Source organism: Caretta caretta, chromosome 1, assembly GCF_965140235.1.
Source record: "Caretta caretta isolate rCarCar2 chromosome 1, rCarCar1.hap1, whole genome shotgun sequence".
Classification (NCBI taxonomy): Eukaryota; Metazoa; Chordata; order Testudines; family Cheloniidae; genus Caretta; species Caretta caretta.
This window is the reverse complement of record NC_134206.1, coordinates 315,321,521-315,341,337: the sequence shown is the minus strand read 5'-3', so window position 1 is coordinate 315,341,337 and position 19,817 is coordinate 315,321,521. Positions and strand designations below refer to the sequence as shown.

The 19,817-nt window shown below is 40.9% G+C and overlaps 1 protein-coding gene across 3 annotated transcripts in view; it reads right to left on the bottom strand.

Moving 5' to 3' along the window:
• PLXNB2 (plexin B2) overlaps positions 1–19,817 on the bottom strand; it is a 338,143-nt gene that overhangs the window by 84,007 nt on the left and 234,319 nt on the right. For all 3 annotated transcript variants that reach the window (XM_048836863.2, XM_048836862.2, XM_048836861.2), the window contains 4 exons: positions 8,185–9,298; positions 6,308–6,490; positions 4,967–5,089; positions 537–637 (listed from right to left, as the gene is read on the bottom strand). In XM_048836863.2, the coding sequence (XP_048692820.2) occupies positions 537–637; positions 4,967–5,089; positions 6,308–6,490; positions 8,185–9,298 (1,521 nt within the window). The remainder of the gene's footprint in view (positions 1–536; positions 638–4,966; positions 5,090–6,307; positions 6,491–8,184; positions 9,299–19,817) is intronic.

Here is a 19,817-nt window from a genome sequence, read left to right as displayed (position 1 = left end):
AAAAATACAGAACAAAATAATAAATCTAAACTATGAACAGTACTAAGAGTCTTCTCGTAAAGTTTTGGAAAGTGCATCACAAGGAGATAGAATAGAAGCTCTGACTGGGACCATGCAGCAATGAGAAGGAACTGGAGATGCCGCCAGCCCACCGTGACCTTTATTGCCTTGCGCGAATCCATGAGGCAGTACAGGCACATAACCCTCAGTGGAATACAGTAGAGACCATCACTCAAAGAAGAATACATATTTCTGAATATTAATTTAGTTACCTACATAGATAAGTCAGTCAAGTGTCAGTTCCTATACTCCTGTGATTAGCTGTGAGCTCAGCATACGATGCCTTGCACTATAGAGCAATTCAAAATAAAATTGTGTTTGACTGATTTATATTTTATGGGTATTAGTAGTTCTCTTCCTTGCTGTCTTATTTGCTTGCCTGCTACACCCATGCATATAAGGACTTTGTCTGTGAACAGTGTCAACCCACCCCACACTACACTACACACCACCTGCAAAATATCAACAATACTTACTTCCCCTCCATTACACACCAGCCGCAGTAAGGATCCTGTGCTTGAGTACACAGAGTACAATTTGAGTAACTAGCACATTCCTGGACAGGAAGGCGAAACACCTGGAGAATGAAGATGAAAAACAACGTAACACAATATGAACAAAGAAAATAAGGACCAATTTAGCTCAACTTCATTTCTGAAGAAAGTATTCCACTTGGTTTCACAATGGCCACATAGAGACGTATCAATCACTTCCCTAATCCTTGACTTGTTGACTCTGTGACTGGAGTCCAATTTCACATTTTTTTCTGCTCTATTATATTGCAAGTCTCATCTATTTTCTGTCCAATATAATGTGATATTTTGGACAGTCAACATGTAATTTGCCTTTTGCTGGAAATGAACGCGTCCATCATTTTCCCCATATTAGGCAGGTGCCTTCTGGAAATCCCCATTACAATGACTACTGCAGGGCACAAACATTAGACACTGCACAAATGGCTTTCCACCTCTTCAAAGAATAGCTGCTCTAGGACAGGCATTTCCACATGTTTAACTTTGAACTGATTGGCGCAAACAGCCATTCCAGTTCCCTTTATGACTAGAATACCCTCCCATTTTAGTTGGTACTACCGCCCAGTGCTTGGAAATACATCCAGAAGTGTTATTTCTATCCAGCAGCAGTTCAGCATGTTCAAAAGCAAGAGAATTTTGGAATGCCCAGAGGTATCTCAGTTCTCTATTCATATTCCTTGTTGCCATACAACAAATTAAAGTGGAAAAATTGAAATAAGCAATGTAAAACTATGAAACGAAGCAGTAGTGGAGAAAATAGCAGCCATGCTACTCATACCCCCCAGCAAACACACTGCCTCTGCTTTTGATTTCCTGTAGTGATGGGTGTAAATAACTTTGTTTTCCTTTGGTTTATGACAAAGTGAGCCAAGGCACAGTCTTGTGTTTTAAATTATGCTTGTGTTTTAAATTATGCTGCTGAAATTGCACAAAAGCTCTTGAAGGAAATAGGACATACTCTTTCTGCTGACCATTGAGATTTACTTCTGAAGACGACAAAAACTTTGGAAATCATAACTCAGTCTTTTTTTTTCTTTTAGCAACTGGCAGGTAGCTGAAAAATTACTCTAAAAATCCAAAAGTATAGTTTTTATTTTGCACATTAGCAGAGACCAAGATATGGGTCAATTAAAAAAAAAAAAAAAAGCCAGTATCTGATAGTTCCCATCTATTGAGATGTGTCCTTGTTCCCATTTTTTCTTTTTCATACTGTTTTTTCATTTAGATTTTTACTTAAATGGAGTTCAGATCTTGGAACACCCTCTTGCTAATTGGTACTATGGTCATGAGTAACATAATATTAAAAGGGATGACACTCTCGCTCTCCCTTATGACAAAGTATTTGTTTCATAATCCTGGCAGGCAGGAACAAGCCCTAAGAGATATTATAGTGTCTCTACAAGTCTGATGTAAACGTAATGGATTAAAAAAAAAGCTGCTCCGTTTAGATTGTGAGATTCAGCTTTAAAAGGCAAACAAGCTCATTTTACAGATTTTCTGACACTTAAAATCAAAGAGATTGGTAAAAGCTAAACAGTGAACAAGGCAAGAATAATGGTATGTAACTGCCACAGGCTGCTGTTTTATTCCCAATAAGGGAGCTAGCTACCATGCCAAATTTGGAAGCCTACCACTTCTGTACACTTTGAACAAACCAAAATAGGTATGGCAGGGGTGATGCAGTCTTTTCCAATTTCTCAGTGAAGCTGCAGGGGACTTCTCCTGATCTCTTTATGAGCTCTGGGAATCAGGTGGGAGGGGGCTAGACTTTAAAAAACATTTGCACCAAACCACCCACTGCTTATTTACACAACAGAAGAAAACACTGAACAGATGGGAGGAAGAATTGAATCAGGAAAGCAAGAAACTCTTTCACTCTCTGACTTTAATCTCTTTTTGCTTCTTTACCATCTTTCCGCCAGTTCTAATGTTTTACATTTGATACACCAAAATATCTCCCAGCACAACACTACCTCGTATGTCTGCCTTCACTCTGCTATAATGTCCCTGCTGTGGTAACCACATAGGACCCAGCACTTGGTCTCTGAGTGACAAGGTTCATTGCATCTGACAGTTACCGTTTATCACTGAATACCTGTATCAGCACAGGGATAGAGTCCTTAAGTTGTTTACTGTAGTTTAAATTGGTATTAAATTTTCAACTCTGCACTAGATTCTCTGACATACCAACAACCCCATATTCACATGGTACACTAGAACAGAAGTACAATTTTCAACATTTGTTTCCCCTCCCTTCAATTATGCTGTTTTATTTCTTCGCGCTATTAAGACTTTTAGTCTCCGTCAAGTTATGTAGTTACTAAAAGTAGGTGAAAGGATTTGACTGTTCATTGCAATTAATGGAGTTACATTGCTTCCATCTTCCACATTTATACAGCACCCACTGTTAAATAATAATAGTATCTAAGCAGAATACATATTTTATAGAAGAAAACTAAGGCTAGGTCTATCCTGCGACAACCAGTGTGCAACTTGCAGCCGTGTAGATGTACCCACACTAGCTGTAATCTAGTTAGTTTATTAAAAATAGCAGTGAGGCAATATGGGCTGTGAATGGTGATGGGGGCTGTACAAGCCTGCCTGGCTCCCTGGCTATGTTATCGTCTTGCTAGACTACACTGAAGCTGGTACCACCGCATGCTCACTATTTTTAGTGAGATAGTTAGAAAAAAGCTAAAATGAGCTCCGAATTACAGCGTCCGTTGGAGTATAGACAGACAGCATTCAGAATTTGTAGTCTACACTACAATGGAATCTTCTCATCTGTTGAAATTGAAATGTCCTGCAGAGACAGTGTAATAGAGTTTTTGACAGAGTTTCTCCAGAAACCAGGCAGGGACCTGACAGAACCTAGCCTACCATGCAGCGTTTGAAACCTGGTTGTTTTCCTGCTTCCTTGCCTGCCTGGCTACTCCACAGCCCTCCTGGACGGCTGCTAGGGATGCCAGGGCTTTCCAGTTTCATGGTTCTGGGCGGCCTGCCCCAGAGCCTGGGCACCTTTCCCTTTCACAAAGAAGTTTGAAATTTTACGGGTGTGTTTTGAATAAGAATGGAACCAGATTTTGAAATATTGCAATCTTCTGAAAAACAACTACCTTTGTAGTATCTAGTCTACACAATATGTACTTTATCATTCACTGAACTGATTCATTTCCCCCTCTGGCATCTCATGTTAAAGCCCTTATCTTGAGAATAATATCTCCACAGACACTCCCCCACGCCCCTCCTCACCACTGTAGTCCTTTTGTCACCCATCCAGTGTCCATCTTTCCCTGTAGCATTGGTGGCACTCCACTCCACTCCACCTCAGCCTTCTGCCCATCATTAGTACCTCTGGCACATTCCTCACCTCCCACTCTCCCAGTGATTCTGTTGATGTTAGTGACTGGCAAAAGTGGCTTCCCCTGCCTATACAGGTGGGCTTGGTAAACCAACATCTGTTGCTCCCAGGCTGGCTGCTCCAGCAACCACCAAGAGAAGTGGGGGGGAAAGGGGATGCAGGTAGTAGCCAGGTGCTATGAAGGAACTGCCAGAGATTTGGCATCCCTTCCTGTCCCCTACTGGTTCTCCGTTCTCTCTTATGGAGCGCCACCAGCCAGACAAGAGGGGGGGAATCCCTTAGCTTAGAACTGACTGTTCCTACTATAATAGAGGCAGGTCCTCCATTGCTGACTGGATTCCTTGTGCCCCAAGCAGTACAGGGACTCCTGGAACACAGTATTTGCCACCCTCAACTGTTCGAAAAACATGCATCTGGCCCCAAAAAATAATTTTAAAAAAATAATAATCTGGGTGTTTTTAATTTACTGTTTTGTTTTTCAGCCTTTAGGGTGCCCTTGCTTCACATTTTCAAGCTTTTCTCTGTACCTTGAGGACCAGAAACTTTTTTTTTTTTTTAAACGAAAGCTAATATTCTCACATTCTCTTTTGACACCAGCAGTTGGGACTTTTAGACCAAATATCCCAACACTCGCCATTAAAATCATGAGAACTGTCAACACCAGGAATTTGATTTACACCCACTGTCCTTGGTTTTACAGTCACCCACTTGCCACTTGCCCAGCTGGCATGAATGCACAGTAAAGAGGAGCTGAAGCAGGCAAAGGAAGGAGCAGACAGTAGCCACCTTCTCTCTGCTCTGCCTTATGCCCTGAAACACATTTTTCATTTGTTGACTACTAACTGAGCTCTCATTAGCTGTAAAGGCATGTATATAGACATAAATGGAGAGGTAGCTGAAATCATACCAAATGTGAAGGCTCATGAGAATAATTGTGAATTATAAGAATCTTTTCAGATATAGTTGCACACCTCAAGTTTTATAGACCTTTCCAAAAAGCAAGATACTGTACCTTGGTTGTAGTCATCACGTACAGGTTCTCTTGGCTAGCATCAAGGACAAGGTCATTCTTTACAGGTTTGTCCATTTCAATGGGAACAGAGCTGTATTCATTTGCAGGAATCATCAGGAACACCTATTCAATAAAAGACACGTGCTTTATGCTGCTACTTTATTATTTCAATTTACTTTGAATGAAAATCCTGTGTTTACTTGAGTCTCTCAAATTTTTGTGTTTGGGGAAAACATTCTAATTTAACGAAACCTACTTCAAAAGCAGTAAACAGATCACGAGGCATGAAAAGAAACCTCCCTTCATTCTACGTATTTCATGTTTGTATTGATTTTTTAACCAACTTATCTTACTTAGACCAGTCAACAGAGTCTCTACTTCATGCCTGAAACACATCCATGTTGGTTATTTACTATTATCCAATGAGGTTTGCTCCAAATTTCAAACTATATGAGATATGTGGTTATTGTTAACATACAAGCAAAACCATTTTGCGTGGCTTCCTAAGTTAAGATGATCCATAACACTATATGAATGAAGGGTCACCCCTCCCCCAAAACCCAACAACCTATAGTCACAATTTACAAGAGCCTTGTCTATAGCCCTCATATTGCCTTTCAGGTTTCTATAGTCACTGGAGGGCCAGATTATTATAGGATGAGAATGGAGAATTACAACCATAAGAACTGTTCTTAAAGTAACTGGCCTTGAATGGAGAGAAGACTAAAGATCTTTTCTGTGCTCACCATACAAAGTGCTAATTAAATATATATGGTAGGCACACTATTTATTGCTCTTACTAATGCCTTATGAATGAATGCAGTCTGAAATAGCCAAAACCTGATGACCTTCCTGGGCATGCTGCAAAAGCCATGTATTTGGCAGGACTTTGGGGGAAAGCTGAAGGTGTATATATACGGTAGGAAGAATTAAAAGGGATATTTTCCTGCTTTGATTTATTGGCAGGACTAGTTCATTCATTGTGTGTGTGTGTGTGTGTGTGTTGCAGGGAGATTATAATTTGCAATTGTTTAATTGTTAGAGTGCCTAGTACTGTTTGTGTTTTCTAAGAGTTATTTTTTCTTCTTTTTTCCACTACTTTAAATGATGTCATATGTGTGGTACTAAATAAAACAGCACATTGGAGGAGCTGGAGAACTAATTCAGAAATAGCCTATGTACTCCTCTTTAAAATTAAGAATGGGAAGAGCAGAAAGAATCTACACCTGAAATTCTGCTTTACCTTTTAAAAAGCTAATTGTCTTTAATAGGAACCATGCTACTGCCACAACTTGAAAGATTTTAAACATGTTCCAGGTTTTTAAAAGTCGGAAACATTACCTTAAGAATTCTACCATCCGAGGTTCCTAAAAATGCCACCATATGCCCATTTTCCACTGTCACAGTAACTGCTGTTAGATTCATCCCCTTTTTCTGTAACAGCGGCTCCACAAAAATGCCATTTTTGCTTCCCAAAGGGTATGGTAAGTGTTCAGAACCACAAGGGAAACTTTTGCTTGCACCCTAAGAATGAATTGAGATTTAGAATGATGTTAAATATTCAAATCAGTAACTCCTAACTCAGAGCACAATGCAACACTATTATCACAATATAACCGTATACAAGGATGATTAAAAAAGATACAGAAACAGCTACAATTCTCAACTAAAGGACATGGAAGGACAGGAAGAAAAGCAGAAGCATGGCTCTTCTCCTTAGGATAACAGCAAAGTAGATCATTAATTACAACTGCTCCAATTTCGCCTTCCTCTGTAGCATGGGGCACGGGTCACTTGCTGGAGGATTCTCTGCTCCTTGAGGTCTTCAAACTACAATTTGAGGACTTCAATAGCACAGATATAGGTGTGAGGTCTTTTTTAGGAGTGGTGGGTGAAATTCTGTGGCCTGCATTGTGCAGGAGGTCAGACTAGATGATCATAATGGTCCCTTCTGGCCTAAATATCTATGAATCTATGAATACATCCCACTTTGTAGGAGCTGTTTCAGATTGAAAAAACAAAAATACCCACCATTTAAAAATGTGACTGACCTGCTCATACTATAAAATGGTATATTTAAACAGATTTTGGTTTGTCAAGTTAGTACTGTTGGCAGAAGAGGTATAGTATAGGCAGCTGCTGTGCAAGCTTCCCCACATCATCCTGCCAATGCACTTTAACCCTGACCTGGAGAGACTACCCTCTAGAAGAGGGATTTTTTTTCTCTATGACCTTCAAACATTAGTCTTCCTACTGAATCTGGTATCACAAGGTTGCCAGCTAATGACCTTTTTATCTTTAATCCACACCTTCCCCTCCTTACGTGATGCCAAGACCCGGTCACCATGCAGAATTCCTAAATTTCATGGTCATTCTCACAAGTCCAGACACCACAGTAATCAATACCTCACTCAGTAGATCTTTTTGGCTTCCTAGGCAAACAAAGCCGGAAGTGTTGCAGAGGCAACACCCTAAACCTCGGAGCAGGGGGAGGGGAGGAAAGGAATATTTTGGCTAGCAAGGCTGAAGGCTCTCCAGACAGTGAAGCAGTATTATTGACAGGCTCTGAAAGTAAAGGGTGACCACCATTATATGGAAGTATTTTAGGCCAAAACATGGTGGTCATGGCCTGGGGAGAAAAAAATATGCAGACCTCCTTATGCTCAAAAATTAGAGTCCAGTTGAAAAACAACAGTAAAAATGCTAGAGCACCCACCCCCCCAAAAAAACAGACTCAAGGTTTTTAAATAGCATTTGAAAATTCATAGATTCATGGATTTTAAGGCCAGATAGCATCACTATGATCATCTATAGCCTGATCTCATGCATTACACCGGCTATGGAATGTCACCCAATAATTTCTACATCGGAGGGAATACTTTCCTACTGCATAAAATAACTTTGTTGAGCGCAATAGCTTGTGACTGAATTAGAATGGACCTTTCAGGAAAACATCCAACATCAGTTTAAAGGCTCCAAGTGATAATGGCTTTACCACTTCTCTTTGGTGAGAACGTCTAATTAATCTCTTTAAAAATTGCATCTCATTTCCAATCTGATTTTAATCAAACTTCAACTTCCAGTCCCGTGATCCGATTATGCCTTTGCCCGATATAGCAAACAGCTACCTAGTATCAGATGCTTTATTAGATTTACTAGTATTTTATTTCCCATCACAGAAAGTCTTAAACAGAGCCTACAGTTGAGGTTCACCTTACCTCTGGAATTAATCCACATGCAGCTTCTGATAAAAAAGGTTTATAAAACATGTTTTGAGTAGGTTTATTAGTGTAGCATTCCTCCCGATATTCTTCCATCTTTTCATTGAGCTGTCTCAAGGAAAACATACACATGGCTGATTTGAGAGAGCCATTGTCTTTGTTGAATTTGCTAAAGAGTGCAAGAAGCACTTTGTCACCTGATGGGACACTACTGTTCTCCTGTCCCGGTTGGGCCATGTTCTCAGCCAACTTTTCTCCAGGGGTTGTGACATAGACAGAATGACAGTGATCATAAGTGCCATCATCATCTCGACAGCCTAAGTCCATTTCAAAATAAGAATAGTAGTGAGCATCACCTTTGCACAGACGTGCAATTAGTGTTCGGTTATTAAGGGGCTGTTTCTCCTGCTGATTAAAGATAAAATAAACATATTTATCATCTTCAAAGACTGCCACAAACTGCTGTGTGTTTGAGGAGTGATATACTGACTTAATAGCTGTAGAGTCTGTATAGGTTTCAAAAATGTCTTTCCCATCCTCAGTGTAAAGCTGCCTAGTACTAATTATTATCCCATTATCATTTGGTCCATTCCCTTTTCCAACAAACAGCAGTCGTTTTTTGTCCAGGGAGGTGATTAGTCCGACAGTTGACACAGTCTCATCGTTGCTTGCCACAAAGGACTTTTCCCCACTGCTATCAACATAATAGGTTATATTTTCAATGTTCTCCAGCTCCCTGATAGCACAGATTCCCTTAAAAAGGCTCCCACATACAATAATTTTTCTCTCTAGTTTATCCAGCAAAAGTAACTTGTTGAAATTGTCAGTCATTGTTGCTGAACTGCACTGAGATTCAATGGGAGGGGTGCACTTTTTGTTATCCATTTTTGGACCAGTTTCTACAGACATCTGTTTCTTCAGGTCTTTTGTAAGTTGATGCAGGTAATTTACTGCTCCTAAATAGACAGTCCCCGTATCATCATTCACTGTAAGGTGGTTTAACTCTGTGGGACTTTCAAAATGCAGTTTCTTAACCTTGAATCCACAGCTGACACAAAAACAGCTCAAAATGCTTAATGTCCAGATCCATAAAGCCATTTCTATGTAATACCTAAAAGGGAAAGAGAGAAAATGTAAAACAAGAGGAAAAGAAAGTTTAACCTAACTTTAGTAACCTTAGCTTTAAAAATATTGATGTATAACCAAATAAACTCTGGGGTTTTCTGAAGTGTCTGAAATGAGGTCAATTGTCTTGTGGGAAAGTGTGATGGTGAGTTTGAATACGGCCACATGACTGGTTATCCAAAGACTATCAATGAAGCCAGGATATGTGGTTGGGTGGGAGGAAGGAGAAGTGACACTGCTTTGGAAGGTTTTATGTTCTCTAAGTCCTTTTACTGGGCTTGTGAACATAAGACAGGAGCTTCAGATGGATGCTGTCTGGTGTGGAATTTAATTTAGATCAAAATCTAAACAAATACAAAACTTAAGAATTCAGTGTTATTAAACAGCAGAATTATGGGAGCTTTCTGAAAGTTTAAGTGCCAGCTAAAAATCATATGGCAACTTCTCTGAAAGTATAAAAAAGGATCAAACTTTTTACATATCCAGTAACTCTAAATGCAGTATAACACAAAGGATTTAATGTTTTCTATTACTTATTAGCAATGATTCTTCTAGCTGAAATGTTAACACTGAAAGCTACTAGATTTTATTGTTTCTGTGAGGCCCTTCCAAACATTTGTTAGTTGAGGAGCAGGTGAGTTGGAGAAGGAAAGGAAAGAGAACTGGAATACCTACATTAATCCAAAGAGCAACAATCTCTGTCATGCCAGGAAATCCTTCTAATGGATTAAAAGTTATAGCAATCATGCTAAATTGCTTGGGAAAAAAACTAATCCATTAGCTTCATTACTTTTCAGTAAAGTAGATTGGTGTTTCAGCATACAGAAATTAGATCCAATGCATCCGATGAAGTGAGCTGTAGCTCACGAAAGCTTATGCTCAAATAAATTTGTTAGTCTCTGAAGTGCCACAAGTATTCCTTTTCTTTTTGCGAATACAGATTAACACGGCTGCTACTCTAAAACCAGAAATTAGATAGCTTCCTGTTAAGTAGTTTGTGAGCCCTCTAGGGTGTGCACTGTGTTCTAGAAACCATCCAGACTTCTGGTATCTAAATAGTTAAGCTTTGCTTGTTTGTAAACAGTAAACACAATTATTTGGGACCCAATTCTGCCCATGTGATATTTTCATATTATTACCGTTGTCAAAGAGCCAAAGATGCAACAAGTATGTATCTCTTTTCAGAACTAGGCTTTCAAGAGCTAGTTTTATTCATTCCTAACTGCATGAAAAGCAAATGTCCTGTAGGTACATCCAGCTTATCTTCCAAACATCCAGCTTATCTTCCAATCACTTTGAGAACTAGATATTTGTTACAGCAGTTCCTAGGGTGCAGTGCTCCTGGAAGCCAAAAGCCAAGCCACCTTTCTTACAATGGCCTGCTGGGGGAGGGAACGTCTGAGGTTGTGTGTGTCTTTTTTTTAGCCCCTCTTACTCTCTCTCTCCCCCTTTCCCCAGTCCACCTGCTTGCAACCCACTCCTGCCGTAACAATGACTTTGGAACCAGCTGTTTGTATGCGCACTGGAACCTAGCCATCAGCCTGTCTGTCTGCTCAATGAATTCAAGCACACTACAGCTACAATGGAGCCTGAGGTGTTTCAGGGCCAGCCTATACTTCATTGCTTATCACAGCACACAAATTCAGCAGGAGAGCAGAATGACAGATCACACTAAGGCAGTGTTGAAGCTCAGCACAGAGGCAGAAGGGGATATGGATATGTTACAGCAGGTAGGGAGGGATGGGGAAGTATTTTGGGACCCACAGAAGGTTAATCATGGAGAATCGCTCTGGGTGACTTTGGCGCCAATCTACATACAAGATGCCATCAACACAAAAAAACCTGGTTTTAATTCACACCTCTATTTATTAAAGTGCCAGTCTGTATGTGATTTTTATTTTGATTTAGCTTAAATGGCTTTAAAAAGGGTGAAAAAAAGTAATTTAAGGAATTCTTAATCCAAAATGAGAGATTGTCCAGACACAGTCTTGTACCAAAACAACAAAGCATGAATTAAAAACCGATGTAGGTAGTTGGTGACAGTTTGCATAGACAAGTCCGTAGTGCTCATATGTCAGCCCCTGCCCCCACCCCCTCTTGTTTAGCAGAGAGAGCAGAAAGCCAAACACAAGGAGGATATGTAAATCTGGAAGGGATGTATGGGGGACAGTGGCAGAGCAAATGGAAGCGTGAAGGCAGTATTGTGAACCTCAAGTACTCCGAAATCAAGAATCAGGCCCCAGAAAGTCATAAGTGTCTTTAAAATCATGAGATTTTAAAAAATATATATCTGAATTCTTATATTTGCCTGCTTCTTTGCAAGCCCTTAGTGCTTACATTTTCAATCTTTTCTTCACAATCATGAGGGCAAAACACTAAAAATGAGATCTGACATTTCTCACATAAATTAATGTCTCCAGAATGACAGGTTTCAGAGTAGCAGCCGTGTTAGTCTGTATTCGCAAAAAGAAAAGGAGTACTAGTGGCACCTTAGAGACTAACCAATTTATTTGAGCATAAGCTTTCGTGAGCTACAGCATCCGATGAAGTGAGCTATAGCTCTCGAAAGCTTATACTCAAATAAATCGGTTAGTCTCTAAGGTGCCACTAGTACTCCTTTTCTTTTTGTGTCTCCAGAATAGAGCTTTAAGGAAAACTACAAAATATTGTGATACTAACAAAAAATAGTAAGAGTTGGCAACTTTGTGTGGGTTGCGTGGGTGAAGAGAAAAAGGGCATGATGAAACCATGAAGTGGAATCTAACTTCAGATCTTGCTTGTTGGCCAATAACAAATCATTAGGCCAATAACAAATCATTACCCCTATACTCATTAAGGGACTGATCCAAAACCCTTTGACTTCACTGAGCTTTCGATCAGGACTTTCATGTGTTTAATGGAAGCCACTGTACTTGTAGGAGTGTCAGCTGGTGTGCAGAACAGGCCTTAACTTTTAAATTTTCCTGTGATTACTGATATGTGTCACAGTCTTAACACTCAACTTTGTTTCTTTAAATAAAATATCAAATCTGAATAGTATATAATTTGTCTTATCTACGCAAATTGCTTTTAGAATTCTCTTGAAACTTCTTCTATTTGTGTTTTCAGAAGCTAATTGCATTTGAACTTTTAAATAGAGCAGCTGATTGATTGAAATTATATTAATGCCCTAAGCTAGTGTGTGCTTTTACCTATGACACTCAGGCTGGCTTCCCAAACATGGAACATTTTGCAGACTTCCAAAAGTTAAGTTATGGTGGTGGGGAAAGAAAAGCATGCATGCCCAGATATGTAGGTATAAGGGGGGGAAAAAAATCACATGCAGACAGAAATCTGGCAGACAAATATGCATCCGATGAAGTGAGCCGTAGCTCACGAAAGCTTATGCTCAAATAAATTGGTTAGTCTCTAAAATGCCACAAGTCCTCCTTTTCTTTTTGCAAATACAGACTAACACGGCTGTTACTCTGAAATATGAAACAGTAACTCTTCCTTTGAAAGTTAATTGGGTGCCTGCCTGATGGGGAAACTATAAGGGAAACTTGGAAAACTATAAGGGATCTCAAGTCAAATCTGAAACATCTAGGCTGTGATAAGAAATCGGTCACCAGAAAAAGAGAAATAATTTAAAACAAAAAGTAATCTAACAGTGGAATGTCTTGTGGGAGGGTGCAAGCCACATAAAGTGAGAAAGCAGAGTAAGGAACTGAAAAAAAGAACCAGATCCCTGTGCCAAAACAGAAGTTAAAGTTGGCAGCAATAGCAAACTCTATGGTGGGAGGTGAAAGGAAATTGCCTGAATCGTTATTTGCACTGAAGAGCAGAACCTAAAAGTCAACATCCAGGCTGCAGAAACCTTTCAAGCTGGGAGGGAAGAACTCTCCCCGAGACAGTAAACTGTTTACTGTGCCCAAGACTCACATTGGCATTTTGAATAATCCACTAATTCTAATCTCTCTTTATATTCTCTGTATTTTCACGGCTCTAGGCATCGACAAGGATGTAGTGGGGAGGACTGCTTTCCTTATGTAGAATGATTGTCTTCTTTAGACCTAGTTTAGTTCAAAATAATAAAAAAGGCCAGAACGAAAGAGACTAACCCCAATCCTATTTTCCAAAGTTCCCGTCATGGGCCAAACCAAGGAGCTAACTAAACGAGACAGCAGGAGAGGCAGTGTCAGCTTGCCTCTTGATAACAGGGTGACCTCATATCCCAGAACCATCAGGAAAGGGCCCAGAATTATACCGCATTCCTGAGGAATGCAGACTTTGAAGCATGCCACAAAGTGTAATGAAACCCTGTGCTCCTCTACAGCTCTATTACCCTCTCTCCAGACGTCGGAACAGCTCTGTTCTATCTTATTTGGAGAAGACTCCTCTCCCCTCATGTCCCCTCTCCCCTCATGTCCCCACCATTCCCCAGGAATTTAGTGTTCCGATACAAACAAGCCGTCTTCCCTCCCACATTTTAGTGATGGAACAGCACAAGCCATAGCATGTCATCCACTTTAAAATATGGTGACCTTGTTTGTGCCATCTTCTTATCTGCAATGAGCTAGAGAACCAGGCTTACTCTGCTATAAATTATAGCTAAAATAATAATCATATCTAATTCTATATCTAGCATGTAAGGACAAATCTTAGCACACAGTGAATACAGATAAACTCAGACTCATTTGTTCATTCCTCTCCCACTGGAAAGGCAATGTATATAAAATGATATTGCCCCTCAAGCTTAGCAACAGGAGCCAAGATGTGACTTTATTTACTGGATATCCCTTAAGGAAAACTGCAGCAATTTCTTATGCCAGTCTAGGGTAAATTCTGCCCTCAGTTAACACCCACATAAATCCAAAGTTACTTAGGTTCCACACAAAATTTGGCATTCTTGCACTTCTAATTGTTGAAAATTATTTACAATCCGAAATGAAGAAGCATGAAGCTGAAGTTATCATCAGATCATTAAGATTAAATGAATGAGTCGCACAGCAAGTTTTCTACATGAATAATTTCTGTGGTATCCATGTTCTGGCCTTTGTACAAAGCCATCTAGAAAGTTTTTATGGATTAGGGGGAGAGAAGGTGCTAACCTACAAGGTGCTATAGGCTCAAACTGTGTATAGATTTCCCACAAGTTCAGAAGAAGGGTAATTCGGACACTGTAGCTAGTCACACTTCCTTAGAAAACTAAACAGTTATGTTTTTGGATTTTCACAAAACATTTTTCACAATAACTTCCAAGAAAAACAGAACAAAACACAACATAAAACAACAACAGGGAATTTCATCCAGTTTCCCACAGCTCTGGCAACTACTCCAAGCAGTACTCTCATACACAACGGCACCAGTAAGATACAAGACAGTGTTAATTACCAGTCACAATGAATCCCCTGCTTAAAAAGTATTTGGCTGTCTGAACATAAAGAGATTAAAGTGTCCTTAAGACTTTGTCATCCAGGCTTTACAGCAGCAGTGTGAGGGGATTGGTGCACATGACTTATGAGAAAAGGCTGAGGGAACCGGGCTTATTTAGTCTGCAGAAGAGAAGAGTGAGGGGGGATTTGATAGCAGCCTTCAACTACCTGAAGGGGGGTTCCAAAGAGGATGGAGCTCTGCTGTTCTCAGTGGTGGCAGATGACAGAACAAGGCATAATGGTCTCAAGTTGCAGTGGTGGAGGTCTAGGTTGGATATTAGGAAACATTATTTCACTAGGGTGGTGAAGCACTGGAATGCACTACCTAGGAAGGTGGTGGAATCTCCATCCTTAGAGGTTTTTAAGGCCTGGCTTGACAAAGCCCTGGCTGGGATGATTTAGGTGGGGTTGGTCCTGATTTTAGCAGGTGGTTGGACTAGATGACCTCCTGAGGTCTCTTCCAACCCTAATTGTCTATGATTCTATGACACACTTGCATTTGAGACTCCACAGATTGCAGCTGATAGGAGCAGAAGCAGCCAAAGTAGGGACTGCTACACTGGTGGGAGAGAGGGAGGGAGGCAAAACAGGGCTCAGCTGGGGCCCCCATTCCCCCCAGCAACCCCACGGATCCAGAATGGTGCTGGGGACAACTCCTCGCCCCCTCTTGGAGCACTATGACCCAGATAGCATTCAGAGAAACTTTAACAGAGGAACCAGCCAGAGACTTCAACTGGTAGGGGCACAAGCAGCCAAAGCAAGGACCTTTGGACATTTAGAGAACTTTCTATAGTTTTGACTGGACTATCTCTGCCCTGTACTGATTGGCTGCTTGCGCCGAGCCCTCTCGTTCAGTCTCCTCACCTCAGTTTCACTCCACACCTTCCCCTCCCCACTCTTCATTTAGCTTATCCCAATCTCCAGAGTAACCCCTCCCCACCAAAAGACAACAAGCATGCTGTCTGCTGCCATCACATTGTTCACTCTGCTTGTGTGTTGTATATCCTTTCCCCAGACTGTGTCAGTCTCATCTATTTAGATTGCAAACTCTTTGAGGCAGGAACTACCTCATATCCTGGCTGGCCATGAGGCATTATTGTAATAAACAGGATAAATTAATTTATTATTTATTACTATTAAGCAGTAATTACATGATCCTGCAAGAAGTTCTGTAGGGGCTTGTAAAGCCCAACTGAAGTCAACAAGAATTACGTGTGAGCTAAAAGGTGTGAGTAGAGCAGTTTGCAGGATCAGAGCCCACATGAATAATCATATCATTACCTTAAAGCTGATGAATGTATTTTTACATTAGACTGGCCCAAATCAAAATCCTGCATCTAAACACACCGGAGCTCCAGAGTATTTAAAATTCTAATCCAGATCCAAATTCTGACTTGGGCCAATAAAGGGGCAGAGGGAACTCTTATTTTTATAGCAATCAGCTAATTAGACACAGGCAACATACCCATGGTTAAATATTTTGTACTCTGATTAAAGAATTTCCACTGGCATGTTTTCTTTGCAACTGTGATGCTGGAAGACCAGGTGCCAGCACGTGCCAAAGACCCGGGACCTCAATGAACACTGACAAATGCATAACTGTAAACCAGCCTGGCTTATCTGTGGGTTAGTATAATTAAAATACATATCAGTGCTATAACAATGTTTAGATTTTTGTCTTTATGGAATGCCTGCAGGATGCTACATGTACTAATCCTACTTACATCTGTATCCCATGTATATTGAGTGTTTGCATTGTAATCCTCTGTAATTGTGTAATTCAAAAAGAAAAAAGAAAAGGAGTACTTGTGGCACCTTAGGGACTAACCAATTTAATGGATCATAAGCTTTCGTGAGCTACAGCTCACTTCATCGATGCATCCGATGAAGTGAGCTGTAGCTCACGAAAGCTTATGCTCAAATAAATTGGTTAGTCTCTAAGGTGCCACAAGTACTCCTTTTCTTTTTGCAAATACAGACTAACACAGCTGTTACTCTGAAACCTGTCAAAAAGAAAAGGAGTACTAGTGGCACCTTAGAGACTAACCAATTTATTTGAGCATAAGCTTTCGTGAGCTACAGCTCCCTTCATCGGATGCATTCAGTGGAAAATACAGTGAGGAGATTTATATACACAGAACATGAAAAAAATGGGAGTTATCATACACACTGTAAGGAGAGTGATCACTTAAGATGAGCTATTACCAGCAGGAGAGCCGGGGGGGATGGGGAGAAAACCTTTTGTAGTGATAATCACGGTGGGCCATTTCCAGCAGTTAACAGGAACCTCTGAGGAGCAGTGGGGGGTGGGGGAAATAAACATGGGGAAATAGTTTTACTTTGTGTAATGACCCATCCACTCCCAGTTTCTATTCAAGCCTAAGTTAATTGTATCCAGTTTGCAAATTACTTCCAATTCAGCAGTCTCTCGTTGGAGTGTTTTTGAAGTCTTTTTGTTCTAACATTGCAACCTTTAGGTCTGAAATCGAGTGACCAGAGAGACTGAAGTGTTCTCCGACTGGTTTATGAATGTTATAATTCTTGACATCTGATTTGTGTCCATTTATTCTTTTACGTACAGACTGTCCAGTTTGACCAATGTACATGGCAGAGAGGCATTGCTGGCACATGATGGCATATATCACATTGGTAGATGTGTAGGTGAACGAGTCTCTGATAGTGTGGCTGATGTGATTAGGCCCTATGATGGTGTCCTCTGAATAGCTATGTGGACACAGTTGGCAACGGGCTTTGTTGCAAGGAGAGGTTCCTGGGTTAGTGGTTCTGTTGTGTGGTGTGTGGTTGCTGGTGAGTATTTGCATCAGGATGGGGGGCTGTCTGTAGGCAAGGACTAGCCTGTCTCCCAAGATTTGTGAGAGTGATGGGTCGTCCTTCAGGATAGGTTGTATATCCTTGGGGATGCGTTGGAGAGGTTTTAGTTGGGGGCTGAAGGTGACGGCTAGTGGTGTTCTGTTATTATCTTTGTTGGGCCTGTCCTGTAGTAGGTGACTTCTGGGTACTCTTCTGGCTCTGTCAATTTGTTTCTTCACTTCAGGAGGTGGGTATTGTAGTTGTAAGAATGCTTGATAGAGATCTTGTAGGTGTTTGTCTCTGTCTGAGGGGTTGGAGCAAATGCGGTTTTATTGTAGAGCTTTGCTGTAGCCGATGGATCGTGTGGTGTGGTCTGGGTGAAAGCTGGAGGCACGTAGGTAGGAATAGCAGTCGGTAGGTTTCCGGTATAGGGTGGTGTTTATGTGACCATCACTTATTAGCACCGTAGTGTCCAGGAAGTGGATCTCTTGTGTGGACTGGAGAGTACCAGAAGAGTACCCAGAAGTCACCTACTACAGGACAGGCCCAACAAAGATAACAACAGAACGCCACTAGCCATCACCTTCAGCCCCCAACTAAAACCCCAACTAAAAACAGACGTTCCTGTTAACTGCTGGAAATGGCCCACCTTGATTATCACTACAAAAGGTTTTCTCCCCCTCCCCCCGGCTCTCCTGCTGGTAATAGCTCATCTTAAGTGATCACTCTCCTTACAGTGTGTATGATAACACCCATTTTTTTCATGTTCTGTGTGTATATAAATCTCCTCACTGTATTTTCCACTGAATGCATCCGATGAAGGGAGCTGTAGCTCACGAAAGCTTATGCTCAAATAAATTGGTTAGTCTCTAAGGTGCCACTAGTACTCCTTTTCTTTTTGCAAATACAGACTAACACGGCTGCTACTCTGAAACCTGTGTAACTCAGTAGTTCTCAACCTTTCCAGATGACTGTACCCCTTTCAGGAGTGATTTGTCTTGCGTACCCCAAATGTAACCCCACTTTAAAACTATTTGCTTACAAGATCAGACATAAAAATACAAATATGTCACAGCACGTTATTACTGAAAAATTGCTTACTTTCTAATTTTTACCATATACTTATAAAATAAATTGATTGGAATATAAATATTGTACTTACATTTCAGTGTACAGTATATAGAGCAGTATAAATGTCATTGTCTGTATGAAATTTTTGTTTGTACTGACTTCTTTGCAGTGCTTTTTATGTAGCTTGCTGTAAAACTAGGCAAATATCTTGATGAGTTGATGTACTCCCTGGAAGACCTCTGTGTACTCCCAGTGGTATGCATACCCCTGGTTGAGAACCACTGGTGTAACTCACCACCCAGGAAAAGAACCATTAATTGAGGCAAAGTACTCATCCTGCACACAAGGTGGCCCATGGAAGGCAAATGAGTCATTGTATAGCATCAAAGGACAGAGACCTTGTTGACTGCATTCCTCACTCCCTCCAGGAAGGGGAGGCCTGTGCATGAACTCATCCCATCAGCTTGGATTCTGGGATGAAGGGGATAAAATCCCTGACATGAAGAAACTGAGCTCCGTAAGCTGTCTGGACTCTGAGGGGCAAAGATGCCTAACAATAAGCAAGAGATTCCCGTGCTGCTTGGCATGAGTCAGCCCGAAAGGACATCTAGAGCTGCTTATTAAAGAAACTTATATTACCTTTTTAAACCTAAGAGTGAAACCCATTTGTGTGTACGCTTCCTGTTTTAAACTTATGAATGGCTCTCTTGTTTATTTTCTTAGCTAATAAATCTTTAATTCGTTAATTACAGGATTGGCTACAGGCGTTGTCTTTGGTTTGAGAGCTGAGTACAACTGATCTGAGGTAAGTGACTGGTCCTTTGGAACTGGGAGTCACCTGACTATTGTGATTTTTCATGTAAAGTGACCATCTATTACATAGGTCAGCTTGCCTCTGTGGCAAGATAGGCTGGAATGACCCAAGGGGATTGTCTGTGACTGTGGGCTAGTCTACACTGGCCATGCTAAAGCGCTGCCACAGCAGTGCTTTAACGTGCCTTGTGTGGTCGGGGCCAGGGCCGGCTGTAGCTTTTTTGCCACCCCAAGCGGCAAAGAAAAGAAAAAAAAAAAAAAAAAAAAGAGAAAAACCCGACTGAGCTGCCGCCGAATTGCCACTGAAGAGAGGGAATGAAGGACTCGCCGCCGAATTGCCGAAGACCCGGACGTGCCGCCCCAATGACGCAGGGAGTGCCGCCCCTTTCTATTGGC